General features: G+C 35.4%; 4 protein-coding genes across 4 annotated transcripts; 1 reads left to right on the top strand and 3 right to left on the bottom strand.

Annotated features, from left to right (window-relative positions):
* Positions 1 to 572: 572 nt before the first annotated feature.
* LOC105800534 (non-specific lipid transfer protein GPI-anchored 25) lies at positions 573 to 2,015 on the top strand. The gene is made up of 4 exons (XM_012631729.2): positions 573 to 912; positions 1,076 to 1,141; positions 1,641 to 1,783; positions 1,890 to 2,015. The coding sequence occupies exons 1-4, from the start codon at positions 573 to 575 to the stop codon at positions 2,013 to 2,015; spliced, it is 675 nt and encodes a 224-aa protein (XP_012487183.2).
* On the bottom strand, positions 1,845 to 5,723 carry LOC105800532 (probable RNA helicase SDE3). The gene is made up of 5 exons (XM_012631727.2): positions 5,634 to 5,723; positions 4,312 to 5,131; positions 4,064 to 4,234; positions 2,409 to 3,863; positions 1,845 to 2,330 (listed from the first exon to the last, which is right to left on the bottom strand). Exons 2-5 carry the CDS (start codon positions 5,083 to 5,085, stop codon positions 2,100 to 2,102), a joined length of 2,631 nt encoding a protein of 876 aa, XP_012487181.1. The 5' UTR covers positions 5,086 to 5,131; positions 5,634 to 5,723; the 3' UTR covers positions 1,845 to 2,099.
* Positions 5,724 to 8,757: 3,034 nt separating this feature from the next.
* On the bottom strand, positions 8,758 to 11,826 carry LOC105800533 (proteasome subunit beta type-2-A). The gene is made up of 3 exons (XM_012631728.2): positions 11,615 to 11,826; positions 11,399 to 11,522; positions 8,758 to 9,276 (listed from the first exon to the last, which is right to left on the bottom strand). Exons 1-3 carry the CDS (start codon positions 11,770 to 11,772, stop codon positions 8,944 to 8,946), a joined length of 615 nt encoding a protein of 204 aa, XP_012487182.1. The 5' UTR covers positions 11,773 to 11,826; the 3' UTR covers positions 8,758 to 8,943.
* An 815-nt stretch (positions 11,827 to 12,641) lies between these two features.
* LOC105797759 (vicilin GC72-A) lies at positions 12,642 to 14,991 on the bottom strand. The gene is made up of 5 exons (XM_012627683.2): positions 14,212 to 14,991; positions 13,947 to 14,122; positions 13,786 to 13,866; positions 13,414 to 13,698; positions 12,642 to 13,320 (listed from the first exon to the last, which is right to left on the bottom strand). The coding sequence occupies exons 1-5, from the start codon at positions 14,954 to 14,956 to the stop codon at positions 12,790 to 12,792; spliced, it is 1,818 nt and encodes a 605-aa protein (XP_012483137.2). The 5' UTR covers positions 14,957 to 14,991; the 3' UTR covers positions 12,642 to 12,789.
* Between the last annotated feature and the right edge of the window lie 2,177 nt (positions 14,992 to 17,168).

Raw genomic sequence — 17,168 nt, forward strand, 5'->3', positions numbered from 1 at the left:
AGATTAAATAGATAGAATGCATAAATTTAAGGGTTAAATTTGTTGAATTTTTAGAATTAGGATCAATTTGATAGAATCTGCAAACATTGTAGGGTTAAATTTGTTGATTTTTTAGAATTAAGACCAAATTGATAGAATCTGTAATTATTGTAGAGCTAAATTTGTTATTATGTAAATAAAATAGATCATGTCAGCATCCAAATAATAATTTAACAAAGGAGAGATCAAAATATTAAATGTCAATAATGTTAATGACTAAATCTGAAATTTTTGGAGATGGGTGACCAAAACATAAATATGCTAATAGTTGGGTGATTGCGAGTGTGGTTTACCCTAAGATTAACAGTAATAAGAGGATCAGATTATGATAAATTAAAGTATAGAGACTAAATATCCAAATTGAGTATACAATAAGGATGTAACCGCAATTTAACCTAATTAACTAAAATGATTTATTAGGCCCCTCACTAACGGCCATTCCCGCCATATTCATTTCCAATTTACTTAAATACCCTCTCCCTAACAGATTTTTAACTACCATAATCAACCGTCTCTCACTTCCTCTCACCGCCATGGCAGCGAACATCTTCATATTGCTCCTCCTTGGTGTGGCGGCGCAGCCACTTCCACCAGCACCCCAGCAACCAGGCTGCGTGGAGGAGCTGGTGGCGTTTTCGCCTTGCCTGCCCTTTGTATCAGACCCACCAAACAACGCCACAGACTCAGTTGCTCCACAGTGCTGCGACGTCTTCAATTCTGCTTTCGAATCCGGCGACGGTTACTGTTTCTGTTACATCCTCCGGCAGCCGCGGATCTTTGGGTTTCCGTTGAACAGAGAAAGGGTTGCTTCACTGTCTTCCTTTTGCATGGCCAAGAACGGCGTTGCTTCTCTAGACTCGCTCTGCTCTTCAGGTTTTTCATCTTTTCTTAAACCCAATTGTTTAATTCACGGATTTCCGGATTAAGAATTTCATCAGGTTCAAGGCCATTTTAATCTTTTGATTAAAAGAAAAAATAGTTATTTAACGCTTTGATTGATGTAATTATGCAATTCTTAATTAGTATTATGCATTAGGTGCACCAGCGCTGCCGCCATTGCCAAGCACCACAGATTCAGGGATATTGAAACCATTCAATTCTCGTAAGTAAAGTCCGAATATCTTTTCTTTTTTATTTTTTCTCCTCTTGGAACCGAATCGGCGGTCAAACCTTACTACCTTAGTAGTTCTCGATCAGACTAATTCAATGATCAGACTGGTTTTAATTAAATAAATCATTTAAAAATTTATAAAATTTTTGAAAAGTAAAATATATTAAAAAGTATAAAACTTGGTTCAACCGGTTTGCAGGTCAGTCAGTTCTTTCCCTTACTCTAGACTAGTGTACCAGCTGGTTCCCGTCCAACCGGCCAACCTTGCATTTTGTTCTTCCATGGCTGTAATAAAAGATTACCTAAAAGGAAATGTTCATTTGCAGCGTTCTTGCTTGTAGATTGACCAAATATAAGCCTAAATTATTTGTTTTAAAGATAGACCTGATTTTAAAACTGGTAAAAGGCCGATACCAAAAGCATATCAAGGCAATGGCCTTATCAGTGATCTGTTATTGGTGGTAGAATCCTTATGAAAACTATTCTACAGGTTTAGATAATGATTCAACAAGCTCACCCCCAGAATCTGCGGTCAAGTCGCTAACACCGCCAAGTTCCTCAGTAGAAGAAGCTGTTTTTTCTTCTGCAACAAACCAGATTTACAAGCATATTACTTGGTTCCTACTTGGAATGGTGATTTTTCTGCTTAATCTACATTCATTCTTGGTCTGACAGTAGCTAAGATTTTCCCGATTTCATTCGATTATACTTACTGATACGATAAACACTTTGTAATCAGCAAAATGATATGATGGAAAGAGTTTTATTAGCAGAAAAACATCATCAAAAACAGATGGTAACAGTGTATGAAGATCTCTCCTCTTTTCGTTTGCTTTTACCACTATGCCGTCGTACTGTCTCTTGAAGTGAACAGGTAAGTTCATCACATTTGCTACTGTGAAAACAAAAGCATAAAAAAGCAAAAGAACCATTGTAGGATGCGTGTATTTCATTTCCACCCATCGGACCACTCGGCTTCATCCGTGAAAGGAATGAGATTTCCAATTTCCTTGGTATCTTCACCCCACATTTCAGCAATGCTGTTTTCATCATCGATCCGACAATCCTCCGGAGTTGAAACTTCTGCATCATCTTCATACTCTTGCCTTTCAGGCAGAGCACAACCCTGGTAAGAGTTATGATCGGCACAACGCCATATAAGCTGACTCCAGTAAGGGTCCTGCCATTCATTTATTATCAATGATTAAAAGCCTTTGGTTGTAGACATTAGATGATAATCACAAGTGAAGATTGGTACCTTGGAAATTATGTGAGGATTTCCAACAATAACAAGTAAAGCTATGGCGCGAGTAACCGCCACATTAAACCTTCTAGGATTGCTCAAAAACCCGAGACAGTGGGTTCTGTCGAACTCATTGTGTTTGATTGTTGATCGGACGGTAGATATAATGATAACTTTTCGTTCTTGGCCTTGAAATTGTTCGACGGTGCCAACCTTGACATCTGGTATGTCGAGATTCTCGAAGGCCTTCATTAGTTTAAGGACTTGCTGCCTATAGGGGGTTATCACCCCGATATCTTTCTCGTTCAGAATCCCACTTGCTGTCAAACTACTAACAATTTCTACAACCTTGCTGGCTTCAATCCGATTGAACCATGATGGATTACTTCCTTCCCTCTCATCACAACCTTGTATACCAAAGAAAAAAACAGGGTAGTCCTTATTAGGAAGAAACTTTACTGAGTTCAATAATGAACCTATGTCATCTTTGCAAGGGATCAATTCATCATTGTAGAAGAGAAGTGAAGGGAGATAGAGGATCTCTGGGTGACATCGATAGTTTCTAACCAGTTTTGTCACATAGTTTTCATTGCCATTAGAATAAAACTCGTGTTCAAACAACCTTTCTAAGTATGACTTCCCCAGTCCAAAATTCTCGGCTTCTTTGGAGTATATAACTGGACCTAACTGCTTTGGATCCCCAGCAAGAACAACAACAGTCTCTCTTCGGCAAAGGTTCGCTACAGGGATCATGCTTTCTGGCTCTGAAGCTTGACCTGACTCATCCAAGAAAATATGAGAGAAATGGCCTTTACCAACACTTTCTGCATACAGAAGGGAGGAACTCATGTAAGTTGAGATGATGATTCTGTAGCAGGCGAGAACACTAAGTGGAGGACATTTGAAAACAAGCTCATCAAAGAAGCAAAACCGGAGAAAATCCGGGTTGACGTCGTAATATGGTCGTGTAGCTGCATTTAGTCTGAATATTTCATTCTCTTTAATCTCAACAGACTCCTCATTAAGGAGTCTCTCTAGTATGAAATCAGCCGCGCTATTTGAAGGTGCACACACAAGAATTCGAGAAGATTTTTGGGTTGAGTAGAGCTGGAGGATTGCCTCCACTATTGTCATGGTCTTCCCTGTACCTGGTGGCCCAAAAATCACATAAGGAGGTCCTCCTTTGCAGCCAAGGATCATCTCAATTGAACACATCTGCTCCTCGTTAAGTGTACAACATATGGGCACTAGTGGAGTGGTTTCAATCACCCTACTTTTGGGTGACCCAGATGGAAAAAGGAGACTTACATTTAGGCTTTTTGCTGCATCAATGGCCTGGTATTGCCTCCGCATATTGATTCGGTTATAGGTGAACTGCACATTATAAAGATTCTCATCTATGTGATTCGAGTGAAATTCTGGTGCAAACTTCAAGTACACTTCATCAGCTTCTACCCGATGGATACAACCCTGAAAATCACCACATTCACTTGTCAGAAAGACAGAAATTCTCCAAAAGAAATAGAGGCCATGGGACTGGAAAGACTAAATGAACACAAGGGAAAGAGTATACAACAGAAGATACCGAGATAAATTCTCACTTAAGCCAAAGAGGAAGTACTTCAATGATAAAAGGATAAAGCATATAGTATTTTTCGTGTAAAGCAGACCTCATAAACTCTGCCTGATCCACTAGCATCTTCACATGCAAGTTTAGCAAAAATATGATCTCCATGGACAAGGGAAGGCCTTTTTTCAGCGAGCCCAGGGACCTGAAGTGATAAATAATTCCCTTTCTTCCTCATGTTGATATTCTCCATGTTATAGGCCCTCATGTCCTCCTGAAGCCAAAAAAAGGGAATTTCTCAGTTTTGTAACACGAATATCAACCATCTAAGCTACCGAAGGTTAGAATTACCTCGAGTTGTAACTCTTCCAAGATTAAGAGATGTTTGAAGTAAGATACATAATTATCCCTTGTAAGACCTGCTTTAATAGCATCAGTAGTCTGCTTATTCTCGACCAGTTCTCTAATATCCTTCGGAATGTCATATGGGAGAAGCCTATTTCGAACACCTCGACCCATTGCCCTTACCGGGCGTGGCCCTGTAACAAATTCATCCACTGGAAATTGCTTCTTTCTTTGAGCTCTGGAATATGGCTTCTTAGAAGCCAAAGATTGTGAGATCTTATCTTCAACCAAGAGAAAGACCATTCTTTCCAATCTTTCACCCTCCACATCAAAATGCACTATGGTAGTATGCAAGCCAATTTCCTTTGCTTTGCAAGACAACCAAATGGTTAAAGTCTCTCCAGGCTGTATCATTCGGTCCTCTAAATCGAAAAGCTCGACAAACCCTTGGCTCATATCGTCTTCAGAATTTGCCGACGGGGGTTTCATCAAAGAAAGAACGAAAGAATCCTTAGGCGTTGATGCGTAAATTTTAGTCCACAACTCAACCGGTTCACTAGTGGTGTTTTCGATACTGATCAAATCAAATGCAGTTGCTCCCACGAATACAGATTGAGGATTCCCTTTCGAGAATGGGAATGGTGCAGAAATTATGAGAGGACCCCCCTCATGATTGTAATCAAAAACAGATTTGTTGTTTGCATAATCGATGAAATTGATTTCGCGTTTGTCCCCGATGACCGAATACTCATCATCGGATTTGTCACCAACTGTTCCCATCACTAACTAGAAAGGGAAGAACTGCTTTGCAACAAAATCCACAAATCTGCAATCATTAAAAAACCCCTTATACAAGCAGGAACACACTCGTAAGATACAGTACACCACCATATATATATATATACCGATAAAATAACACTTTTAAACACGATTATGACGCAACAAAATACACGAAATTAACACGAATGCATAAATAAAGCAGGATGATAATCAAGTTTAAGCATTTTCAAATGTCATAAAAAAAAAAGAGAAAAAGAAACCCAGCATTTCAATTTTTGCAATGCAACATAATACAATCATAGATAGATAGATAGATAGTACAGTACGTGAATCATAGGCAATAACGATCATCTAAAATTCATGATCAAAAGCAAAAACAAGGTCACAAAGCAGAAATTAACAAAACCCAGAAACAAGATAGTGACAATGTAGAAAAAATTAGAAAAAAATATTATTCAAATTCACTGTGCCAAAATTATAAACATTTAGAGTACGTTAGCATGAACTACTCTATGGGTAAAAAAAAAAAAAAAGGAAAAAGAACTCACCTCAGTGAATCATAAACCAAAGCTAGAAACTACCATATGAATGAGAGGTTTTCCTTTTTTTTAAATGCAGAGAAATCAAATGAACCTTGAATTCAGTTTTTTAAAGTTTTTTAATTAAAATAAATGAAAGAGACAATTTTTAAGGAAAATAAAAATAATATGACCCATCACAATCAGCAGATTTTGCCCTACAAGCTGCAAATAATAAAAAAACACATAGGTTCATATATTTCATTTTTTGGCAAAAACAGGGAATTCATAAACAGACGAGGAAGTTAGTTTCACTTATCTATCACTTAAAATAAAGTATAAAAATGTAAATTTTAATTAAAAATGGTATAAACAATTTAGATATTAAAGGTTTAATTTTTCTTTCAATCCTCTAGTTTTTAGTTTTTTAATTTAATCCCTTTATTTATTGGATTTAAATTAACTTCAACAAAAATAAATTAAAGTTGTTATTAATTTAATTTTAATTTTAATGTTTAAATCAAATAAGATACTAAAAGAGAATGATTAAATTTTAAAAATACGGATAATGGGGAAATTGAGAGTACAATTAGAATTAGGGTGAGAGTTCGATCGAATCAAGTGAAAAACTTTGAGTTAATCAAGTTCACAAGTCCTATTTTATCATCCTAACTCAATTTAATTTTTTTTCAAATATAGTCAAATTGAGTGAAATTATTCAAGTTAAATTAAAAAATTAAACATGTTAAATAAAAATATTGTTACAGAATGACTAATTTTATGTTAGAGCACATAAATTTGAAATCATATATATTTAAAATAATTTTCAAAGCAAAATAATAATAATAATAATAATAATAATAATAATAATAAGATACTTGAGTATGATAAATTTGAATCATTAATTAGGTCTCTAAAATTATTATTTTATAAAATTTTATAATTTTTAAAAATTTTATAATTTTTAAAAATATAAAATTTGAAATTTTATAAATATTTTGAATTATTTGGTAATTTTGTTGAGAGAAAACCAATTTATTTATTTTCAAAGTTGATAGGGACTAAAAGGTATTTACACCATTATTCAATTGTGAAATTCAACTTAACTTGAACTCAAAATTTGAATCGAGTTATTCGTGTTAATGCAAATCATTTAAAATTCAAAATTAACTCTGATTCAATTAATTTGAAATTTAAAATTCTTTTCGATATTTTTAAATACCCTGATTCAAACTATTAAAAGGAACTCATAGATATAGTTGACAAATTTTACAGAGAAAATTTCTTCTTACATATTTTATTTATTCTTACTAATAAATCCCATTGGCTGATATGACTCTTTTAGCCAATTGGCTTTCTCAGTGATAGAGACAGTTAATTTCCATTTTGATGAATGTATTAACTAATAATTAGAACTGACGTGGCTAAACCCTATTGGTTATTATGACACTCACCAATTGGCTTGTGAAGGGGTCCAAAAATTTTCTATTTTTAGTAATGAAATTAAAATAAAATGAGTTTTAAATTTTCTTTGATTTTTAATTGTATCTATTTTTTTTTGTAGGGGAAATTTATAGGAGTTTCTCTCCTAGTTTTTTTTAATAAATAAATTTTCTTTTTAATTTTGTTCTTTCATGAAATTGAAATCTTTTTTAAAAACCGAATTCATCCAATCCTGTTGTGATCTTAACATAAATAGTGAGACAAATAACATGCCAAAGCTTCTCTACCTTTATGCAATAATCCTTTGTCTACCAAGTCCGGGGGGCGTAGCTAGGGGCTGCCCCTAAATAAAAAAATTTATTTAGATCCTTTAAATTTTTTAAAATTTTAAATTATATTTTAATCCTCTAAAATTGATAAAAAAATTTATTTAATTCTTTAAAAATTATAAAGATATAGGTTGTTAAAATGATGAAATTATATTTTTACTATTGTAAAAATTACAATTTAATTTTGACCCTCCCTAAAATAATTTTCTAACTTCGTTCCTGACCAAGACCCTTATAAAATTCCAATTATCAAAATTAAATTTCAGCCCTCAAAAACTCGATACTTTATTATTGGATTCAGATATGAAATATGCATTTATTATTCTACTAGCTAAGATATATCAAAGCAAGTTAAAAGGAATAAATCTTAAAAATACATACCAGAATGAGGGAGCTATATAACCTTTCAGGGAGATCCTTGGAAGAGATGATCTTTTTTTCTTTTGACAAAATTGGAAGAGATGATCTTCAAATATACAAAAAAAGGGTTTTTTTTCTTTTCTTTTAACACCTGGGTAATTATCATAGAAGTTTAATATATGTAAGTGATATTTTCGAGCGTGAAAACAATCAATTTATATAGAAAGCGAGAAACTTAATTTGGTATATCCAGTAAGTAACCAAAAGTAATATAAATGAATAAATTTAGAATATTGGGATATTTTATAATTAAAATATAAATTTAAATGATTTTAAATATGGGTTGTTGAAGCCTCCTCATTTTAAAATATTAATAAAATTATTTGTATATGTAATATATAACTGTAAAAATTATATTATATTGATAATAATATTATTAATAATTTGTAAAAAATTTGAATCTAATTATTTTAAACTTCAAATTTTTTTATGTGAATCTATAATTTCAAAATAACAATTGAATAATCTATTTTATCTAATTTAATAAATAAAAATGTGTGGCAATCCTTTTCTTTTACCAATAAATTAATAGAACTCAAATATAAAAATATGCTACTAAGAGATTAGAAACATAATTCAAAGATCTTTTGCTCTCCATAAAAATTTCCATCTCAAAATACATTGGTTAAGATGTGGCAGCCACAAATTTCTGTACTCTTTTGAAAGTTTAAATGTTAACTTCTTTATTTTTATTTTAAAAATAATTTTTCTATTTTCAAATTTTAAAATTCAAGTCTAACCATTAATATTAATATTTTTAAAATTCAAATTAATTATATCTTCTTTTTAAAAATTATATGACTATCAAGTAAGTTTTTTTTATTTCATAATATCACACTAACAAATTAAAAAAAAGTTAAACAACATTTAAAAGTAGAATTTGAATTGTGAAATCTGAAAGGTAAAAAGACTAAATTCCTGAAAAAATACAAAGCTTAAATTTTAATTTTTTGAGAAGTATAGAGACTAATGGCATATTTTAATCAAATACAGTATCCCTACATCCCCAGATTTCGAACACCATCACAGCAACAATTTAGTTTTTAATATAAAAGGTTTGGCTGCTCAAGTCAAACATACTGTTTCCTGTTGTTAAAATGCAAATTAAAACATTCATTATGAAAGAGCAAATCAAGGATAAAAATCTTTCAAGCTGAAGCAACTGCAGCATCCTTGACGGATTCACGCCAGGCATACTCCCTCGCTCCATCTTTGTCGACGATCTTGATAACAAAGTTTGGAGGTGCCACAACAAGTCGTGACCTTATCTCCATTATGCATTTATCTACCAAGTCGATGGCTTCTTCCACAGTCATGCCGCTGTGGTAGTGCCTGTCCATCATAGAGAGAGAAAAATAGGATCCGTACCCGAATGCTCCCTTATCAACTTTGTGAAGTGTAGCGATGTAGTCGATGTAGTAAAGTGAGGGGCCTGTCTCTTTGTCGTAGCCAGCAAGAAGAATGTTCACGAAGTATGGGTTCTATAAAAAACCAAATGCCATTGTTAATAATAATGATAGTAAGACGAACAGGCGGGTGAGCAGAGACCTTAATTCAGCATTCTCATGTCAGACAGGACAAGAAATAAATAATAATAATAAACTCACTGCTAGAAGGAAAATATGCATAGGCAATCTAATAAGGAACTTCAAAACTAGATTTGCAAGATCCAAGAACCGCAAAGACCAATAAGTGCATTGAGCATCAAGCATGGCAGCAACAAAGATCAACAGAGATTTGAAAAGAAACTACATGTGCCAAGAGTCATCATTGGAACTCCAAAAAAAAAACACAGAGTATTGTAATTGTACTTTCAAAATTCCTTGGCCTTATTCTAATCTGATCTTCCTATCCAAAACAACAGCAATTAATCCATAAAGCTTGACAAGAAGTTCTATCAGAAACTACACCTTAAATTGAAATAAAATGTCATATGGTAATGGTCTCGTGCCATAAAAGCATCAACTCCTCTTTGAATCCTATAACAAGCTTACATATTTCATTATAAATTTCAAGCTCAAAAAATTTTAGTTCGAGCAAGCACAGCTGATTGTCTAGTGGAAATCTGAAGGAATATTTTCCTAGATTGTTTAATACAAGATGTAACCCATCTTTTCTCGGCTGAAAAGAATACCTTTACAGGAATCTCATTCAAAAACATATGGAATGGGAAACCACTAACTAGAAGACCCACAAACCAGACACAAAATCTCAGTGAAGGTGCCACTAGTATTGCCAAGGGATGGACCTAGGCATTCCATCTTAGCGTCAAAAGATAAAAGAGCCTCAGATCTCTTCAGGCCAGGTGCATTTGATCAGGCACATGCTTGATGTGCATAAGCATACTTTTAAAGTTCCCTTTAATTTAATTTTTTTTAAAAAACATTTTCACTGGATATACATTTATTAGTAAGAAAAGGGAATTAATCAAGGGCTAAGATCCACTCCATTACTTTTTCATCCATTAATATCCAATACAATGATTATCACCATTCAAATGGTAGGACCCATCTATTAAATGTGAAAATCAACTTGTGAATGGTGATTAAACATGCATTGGATATTAATAGATGAAAAAGTAATTGAGTGGAGCCAAACCCATAAATCAAAACCTCTACTTCCAGTATTGGAGAACTCGACAACAAATATGGGACCGTAAGGGAATCAAGCATATTGGCCAATAAAAATAAAAGAAAGCTTTGCATGTTTTATAGATAAATTGCATCACTCTTTAGAGTTTATTATCATAATTACATGCCTCAAGCTTTATATATACACAAAGACATAAAATTGCGCATTTACTCAGTCAAGTGCTTTTTTTGTGCTTTGTGTCTTGGGCAATATAAGGGTTCTAACACTAGAGTGCCCCATGTGCTCTTGACAACACTGGGTAGAGATAGAAGGCCAAATAAAACCTTGAAGCCAAGATGAATAAGACAGTCTCTTAGTGAGGTAGCATCCAAACTTTGCACCAAAAAACAAATCCACAGGTTAACACTAAATGTTTAAGTAAGCAAAGGAAATGATAGCCGAGCAACTTCAAAACTTCCTGTGGTTTAGCTAAGCACTCAATAACTCAGCTGGCCCCAAAAGTAGTTACCATCACCCAGGAATCCCAAAAAAAAATTGGCTTTAACATAACATATGCTTATCTTAGGTACTAGTTCAATGTCCTATGCTGTAAATCAAGCAAAGAAGTGATTGCAATCGGTTCTGGTAAAAGAGGGACCAAAGCACATATCAGGCTACACCAATCGTCGCACATTTCAGGGCATGGTAAAGCTATATCAAACCACTTTGCTTCCAATTCTAACTCATCTAACCCTTCCAGCATTGTTCTATACAAATAGTTTCCAAACCGGAAGCTTCTTCAATTATGGAATATCACCATAATGAGAAATCAAGCAGAGGTAAAACACAGATTATAGCTAATATTTCAATCCCAACGCACAATACATCATTTGAAACTAGTGCAAACCCTAACAAATATTGTATTCCACATAGATTCATTACTCTTCGCCGGTAAAATTTCCACAAGCAAGTAAATTGCAATTAAAGAGCATAACCCTTAATTGAAACTATATATATGACTAGTATCGATACCTTCCTTAATGCAGTGGCAAGCTCACCGCGAGTGAAATTGGCAGCGGCGGCAGTTGTCAAAGGAATACCATTGCGAAACTGATACAAAGCCACGTTTTTCTGTATATACTCCGTGAATTGCACTCTAGGGAAAAGGAAAAAAGGTTATATAGGAGGAAAGGAAAACAGGGAAGTATATACGTAGATTTATAGGGAGAGAAAGAAAAAGGGGGAAACCTGTCACCGGATTCACCGCTGGCGGCGATGAGTTTGTGAGAATCGAGGACCATGATCTTGTCTTCGTTGGATTTGTGGACGAGGATGCTGTGAACCGCCGATGTGTCCGCCGCCACTACGGCAAAGCCATTGCCTACGAAGCCGAACACGCACTCCATTTTCACTTCTTCTTTTTTTGAGGTTTGATTTTGAGGCTTTTAAAGCTAATATAAGTTAGTAGAACTGCCTTGAAGAAAAAGTTGTTCTTAGAGTGGGAAAATGGGGAATTTTGGGGAAAGATCGAGGGCTGTTTGGTCATAGAAAGAACACTTGGTTTATTGTAACACGCGGTGCTATTTGCAAGGTCGGATTAAGACTCGATTTTAAAAAGATCCCAAGCCTAGCTCGACTAAGCGAATTCAAAATTTTTATATTCTTTTTTTTAAAAAATAATAAAATAATAAAATAATAAAATATATTTATATTTATATATTTTTATAATTAAATTTAAATGAAGATATTTAAAAATCATTCTATTAACAATAAATATATTACTATAGTTTTCAACAAGTAGCATCTTATATTTCATCAATAATACATAAACTTAGGAAACTTATATCCTGATGTTGTCAACCTCAAGTATCAGTCATTTGTTCCAGCCTAGTTTTTAAACCTTCATAGACACAACCCCATAACTCCAAGCTCCAATGCTACGCTGCGTGAGAAGCCCATGATCCAAGTTCCATTTCTGTCTCGAAGCAAGCCTCCAATTACAGCCATCCATATTCAATTTGGTCCAGCAAATCTTTCTTCTCACCACCCTCCAAAGTGTACTTGCCTAGATCCAGCATTAAAATCACCTGAACTGACAATAATGGAGTTCCTTTGTTCCCAGATTTTCCATACAATAATGTGCATTGTTAAACAATAGCCCATGCAGTCTTTAAATAAAACCAACTTTTAACCAATTTAATCTGAATTTTATCACTCTAAATATAATCTATCTGATTATTTATTTATTTATTTTAATAAAAGGGAAAACACAAGATTATGTTAAAGGAAAAAGTAAAGATTTCCCTCTTATTTTATTCCTTGAAACAAAAGGACTCCAAAACACACAACAAAACAAGGCTCTTCCTCTTTACATAGGCCACCCTTATTTTATTCCACCATTACATGCCTTACAAAACTACTACTTAGAACAAGCGTGCAAAGTCCAGGAACGGCGATAAGGGGTTATTACTTCCCCTCCTCTCATCAAATCCACGCCGACTCTGTCCAGACACGAAGTAAGATTCTTGCGGGTTGTTGTTGAATACCTCATCCACCAACCTTGACTCCACCCCAAACGCCAGCTCCTTGGCCTGGCGATCCCATTGTCTCACATTGTTGGTTTTCCCAGCCACGAAGATCCTCTTGTTGTCTTGGCCGTTGTAGAGTCCGAACCCGAGCAATCCTAGGTCCTCGTTTTGGGAGGCAACGAATGTGACTGGATGGCCTGCTGGGACTACAAATAGGTCACCGGTTGATAACTGGGCTCTCACTCTCTTGTATTGTCCACTTCTCCTTTCATCTTCTTGTTCTTCTTGTTCTTCTTCCTCTCGGGAGGACCAGTGTGAGCTCTGCCTAGAAAGGTGAGGGCAGACCATTTCGACGTGGCCGTTTCCTTCGGTGACGAGGACCACGAATGTAGCCTTTGAATTGTAGTGCGGTACGAAGATCGATCCCTGTAAAAAAAAGGGATGATTTTGATTAGTGTGAAGAGATGTATTGTAATGGAATTAAGGAGGGAAAGAAAGGGTTGTTTGGCTCTTAAGTACTTTGTTTATTTCGAAGGCAACAACGGAGGAATCCACTTCTCGGAGTTGCTGCTGGAAATTACGAGGGCAAGCCTCGTAAAAGCGGCCGTTTTGGTTGGAGTAGCGAGGGGTTTGGCTCAATAAGTTGAAGGCGTATCCCTCGCTACCTTTCCCCCTTGGTGAAGTAGCTCCTTGGCTCAATGCCCTTATTTGTTCTTGGCTGGCTTTACGGAACATTCCCTGTCCCTGCTGCCTTCGATGGCTTTGCCTCCCACCAAACAGCTCGTCTAGCAGCTCACTTCGTGTCTAATACGACAAAACATGAATGAATCAATGAATAATTGAATTTTATTTAAAAAAACAAAAAATAATAATTAGTTCAAAGAATAATACATTGAAGACAGCCTCAAGAATTTCACGGCTGAAGATTCGTAAGTATGACTGAGGATTTTCCTGTCCAGCAGGGAAGAATTTCTGCAGCAAAATACAGATAAAAGGGGTTAATAACTTTATATATTACTAATAAGTTTCTGAATGTTTTAAAGGTAAAATACCTGGAATTGTCCAGGGTTATTGACAGGTCGGTGGAGCACTGCTATGGTTAGCTTTTCCCTGTTGTCTTGGTTCGCCAAGTACACAGTGCTTCCTGCTGGAATTCTTACTACAACTCCAGGAACTACATTGTATGACTCTTTGTTTTCATGTGTCACGAACGTAATTGTTCCTCTTCCTGAGAAAGTAAATAATTTACCATGTTTTAGTTAATGGTGATATATTATATATGTTAATAAAAGGGAAGAGCAAAAATAGAGTATTCACCGTTAGTGACAACGTAAATTTTCTCCGCGTCACAATGGTGTGGGAGAACGAAAGTGTTGGGGTTTGCTTCTAAAATGGCAATGCGGAACTCGTTGATGCCCCTAAGTAAATGATGTTTGTCAGCAAACCTCTGGAGGACTCTGAAATTGCCATGTTCTTCCCTGAATCGTTCTTGGAACGATCTGCGATGGAAGTAGTAAGGGTTGTTCCTTTGTTGTTGCTCTCCTTCGTCACTTTCCTCTTCTTCTTCTTCTCTCCACTTGTTTTCTCTCTCTCCCTTCCATGGATCCTCTTGGTACTGTTCCCTGCATTCCTTCACACATTGTTGCTTCCGTTCGGGCCTTTGCTCTTGCCATTGGCAACGCTGTTGACACTCCTTGAATCGCTTGTCAGGCTGCTGCTGCTGCTGTTTCTCGTATTGTTCCCGGCAGCTTTGTTCGCAATGTGGACGCAGCCTTCTTTCTTCCTGTTGGCAGTGTTGTCGGCAATCCTGGTATCTCCTCTGAGGATCTTCTCCGTCACGCTGCTGCTCCTCCTTAAACTGCGTTTCACACCTGTCTTCACACTTGTCTTGCTCCGTTTGTCCACGTGTCTCCAATTGGCATCGCTTCCGGCAGTCCTCGTACCTCTGTTGAGGATCATCCTCGCTTCTTCTGCCGGGGAAGTCTTTGGCAGAGCAAAGCAAGCCAAAGGAAAGGAAAAGAGAAAAGAGCAAAACTACGAAAACTGACTTGTTCCTCACCATGATTACTATAAGCTCTGTATTTTTTAGTGCACGATGGTAATGGCAAAGACCGGTAATGTATTTATGGAAGGTGGAACTGTGGAAGGTGATGTTTTTGCATGCAAATCTCCATAAACGTGTTGAAGACATTGACATGCAAGGTGACGAGTGTGCAAATTAAAGAAGACAAAATATTTTGAGTCTTTTTTTATCGAGATGCCACATCCCTTCACGTGGTACGGTCAGGATTCGGACAAGCTTTGTTGCAGAGGGGAATCATGGTTGTATCTGTAACTGGAAGTGGCGAAGTGATAATGCTTTGACAGTAGAGTGGTGGACCGAGTTGTCCTTTGTGTCAACTCGGGTGAGTTTAAAGAGTGTAAAAAGTGGGATGTGGCTGTTTTATGAGGTGAATTAGAGACGAGTTGATGTCCCGATTCACTGAGTTTTAAGGTTGAGTTGGTTTTTATCTGCACTTGGGCAGAATGGAGGACAGCTCAAGTGTACACATGTTGCTGTGCATGGTGATGACTGATGAGTTGCTTGAGATATGAACGAATTAAGACATGTACATAGATACTATTTGAATTTGATATAATCTAATTGTATAAATTCATGCTACTGAAATTTAAAAACTAAGATAACATGTCACATGTTGAAAAATAAAAATGAATTTTAAAATGAAGGCATGCTTATACCTGGTTTTTTAGTTGGGTGAGAGAAGTTATGAGTAGAATAAAGATTATATTAAAATAAATTTTAAAATTATTATTGAAATTTTAAATTTATTCATTAAATATGTTAGAAAATATAATTTGTAAAAAAGGTTAAATATTGATGGCTAAAAAAGACTCAAAAATATAATTAAAGTTATTTTAACAAAACATACAAATATTAATAGCCAAATTTATGAAAAAGTCATAATGGTTTCTTTTAATGTTACAAGTTCAATGTCACTTTAGCCATCTCATGGAGCTAATCAACCGCGCAATACATGATCATAATGCCTACAACGGGGCCTTGCAGACGAATGGCACCTTACAGACTACCTCGCGAACAGAATCAACGGTTCACACAACAAAATATCTCGATTCACAACACATCTCCTCAAAACAGAAATTATCCCACATACCACCTAACATTCTCCTTCAAATACAATCACCAAGATTCACCGTACGGCGCAGCAGCATCACTTACCACTGACAGCCCTTATCCACTAACTTTTGCTACGTCCTTACAACACTTCAACCAAACTCACTGCAAATTACTATTTATCAGACAATTACCATGTCATCTCCAACGGCTCCGGTTTTCAACATGTTTGTATACCCCCCAAACAGGAAGCGGCGCAGGTACCTCCTTGGCCAAGTTTATGTCCATTGGAAGTTACAATCAATACTCGCAGATATCAAACACCTGCAAAACGGGATCTGATTATACGTACAAGAGGAACGATACCCACTCCATGCAACAGTCAACAGGTTGGCATACGTAGCCTGGAACTTGTTTCTTTGACTTGAAGTTTACCAAAAAAATTATACCACTTTAACTATATATTAAAAGAATTTGATTCACGATTTGTTTAAATTTTTTATAAATGAGAATGAGAATAAAGTTGTTTGAGATCGATTTTAACCTTTAATATTTACAATATAATGTTTTTGTTACTAGGTCTAGAGGTTGCTGACAAAATAACTTATTTAATTAAATGTCATTTTGCTTAGCAATGCAAGTTCATTTTCATTACAAAAAGGAAATATTTTCTCTTGATATTATACCATATCTTGAACATGAAAGTTAGTGAAAATTAAACTTGTTTAATTAAATCAATTTTATATATATAAGAAAAGAAAGAAAGGCAAAAGTGATGAATAAAAAAACTTCAATGGAGCATTGGGGATAATAAAAGAAATATATATCTTAAAGCAAGGTTAATTTTGTAATAATAAACACTAGTTAACCCATTGGAGCATTTACCTTCGTTGCATTTGATAAAACTCACCTCACTGGTGAAATTCGAGGGGAGCTAAAACCTCCGGTTGGAATTTTTTTTGTTCAGAAAGTTGTGCTACAGACAAGCAGATTGGAGGGATTATTGTTGTACCCAAAATATGTGGGTTTAGACCTAGAGTCATAACCACCGGCTGAAGTCCAAATAGCAATAAAAGGCTCAAGCAATAAGCAGGCTAGCCAATTACGAAATGACCCATAAAGGGTTACTTGCTCATTTAAT

This window comes from Gossypium raimondii, chromosome 9 (assembly GCF_025698545.1).
Source record: "Gossypium raimondii isolate GPD5lz chromosome 9, ASM2569854v1, whole genome shotgun sequence".
NCBI lineage: Eukaryota > Viridiplantae > Streptophyta > Magnoliopsida > Malvales > Malvaceae > Gossypium > Gossypium raimondii.

Bases quoted from the DNA above. Each gene is read 5' to 3' on its own strand.
- LOC105800534 (XM_012631729.2), top strand. From the start codon at position 573: ATGGCAGCGAACATCTTCATATTGCTCCTCCTTGGTGTGGCGGCGCAG. The intron at 913-1,075 runs GTTTTTCATCTT...ATTATGCATTAG, and splicing joins AGACTCGCTCTGCTCTTCAG to GTGCACCAGCGCTGCCGCCA. The intron at 1,142-1,640 runs GTAAGTAAAGTC...ACTATTCTACAG, and splicing joins ATTGAAACCATTCAATTCTC to GTTTAGATAATGATTCAACA.
- LOC105800532 (XM_012631727.2), bottom strand. From the start codon at position 5,085: ATGGGAACAGTTGGTGACAAATCCGATGATGAGTATTCGGTCATCGGG. The intron at 4,235-4,311 runs GTAATTCTAACC...TTTTGGCTTCAG, and splicing joins TGGAAGAGTTACAACTCGAG to GAGGACATGAGGGCCTATAA. The intron at 3,864-4,063 runs GTCTGCTTTACA...GGTGATTTTCAG, and splicing joins GATCAGGCAGAGTTTATGAG to GGTTGTATCCATCGGGTAGA.
- LOC105800533 (XM_012631728.2), bottom strand. From the start codon at position 11,772: ATGGAGTGCGTGTTCGGCTTCGTAGGCAATGGCTTTGCCGTAGTGGCG. The intron at 11,523-11,614 runs GTTTCCCCCTTT...CCTTTTCCCTAG, and splicing joins AGCGGTGAATCCGGTGACAG to AGTGCAATTCACGGAGTATA. The intron at 9,277-11,398 runs GTATCGATACTA...GGTTTTTTATAG, and splicing joins TTGCCACTGCATTAAGGAAG to AACCCATACTTCGTGAACAT.
- LOC105797759 (XM_012627683.2), bottom strand. From the start codon at position 14,956: ATGGTGAGGAACAAGTCAGTTTTCGTAGTTTTGCTCTTTTCTCTTTTC. The intron at 13,867-13,946 runs GTATTTTACCTT...ATTTTGCTGCAG, and splicing joins ATAACCCTGGACAATTCCAG to AAATTCTTCCCTGCTGGACA. The intron at 13,699-13,785 runs GTATTATTCTTT...TTGTCGTATTAG, and splicing joins TTCTTGAGGCTGTCTTCAAT to ACACGAAGTGAGCTGCTAGA.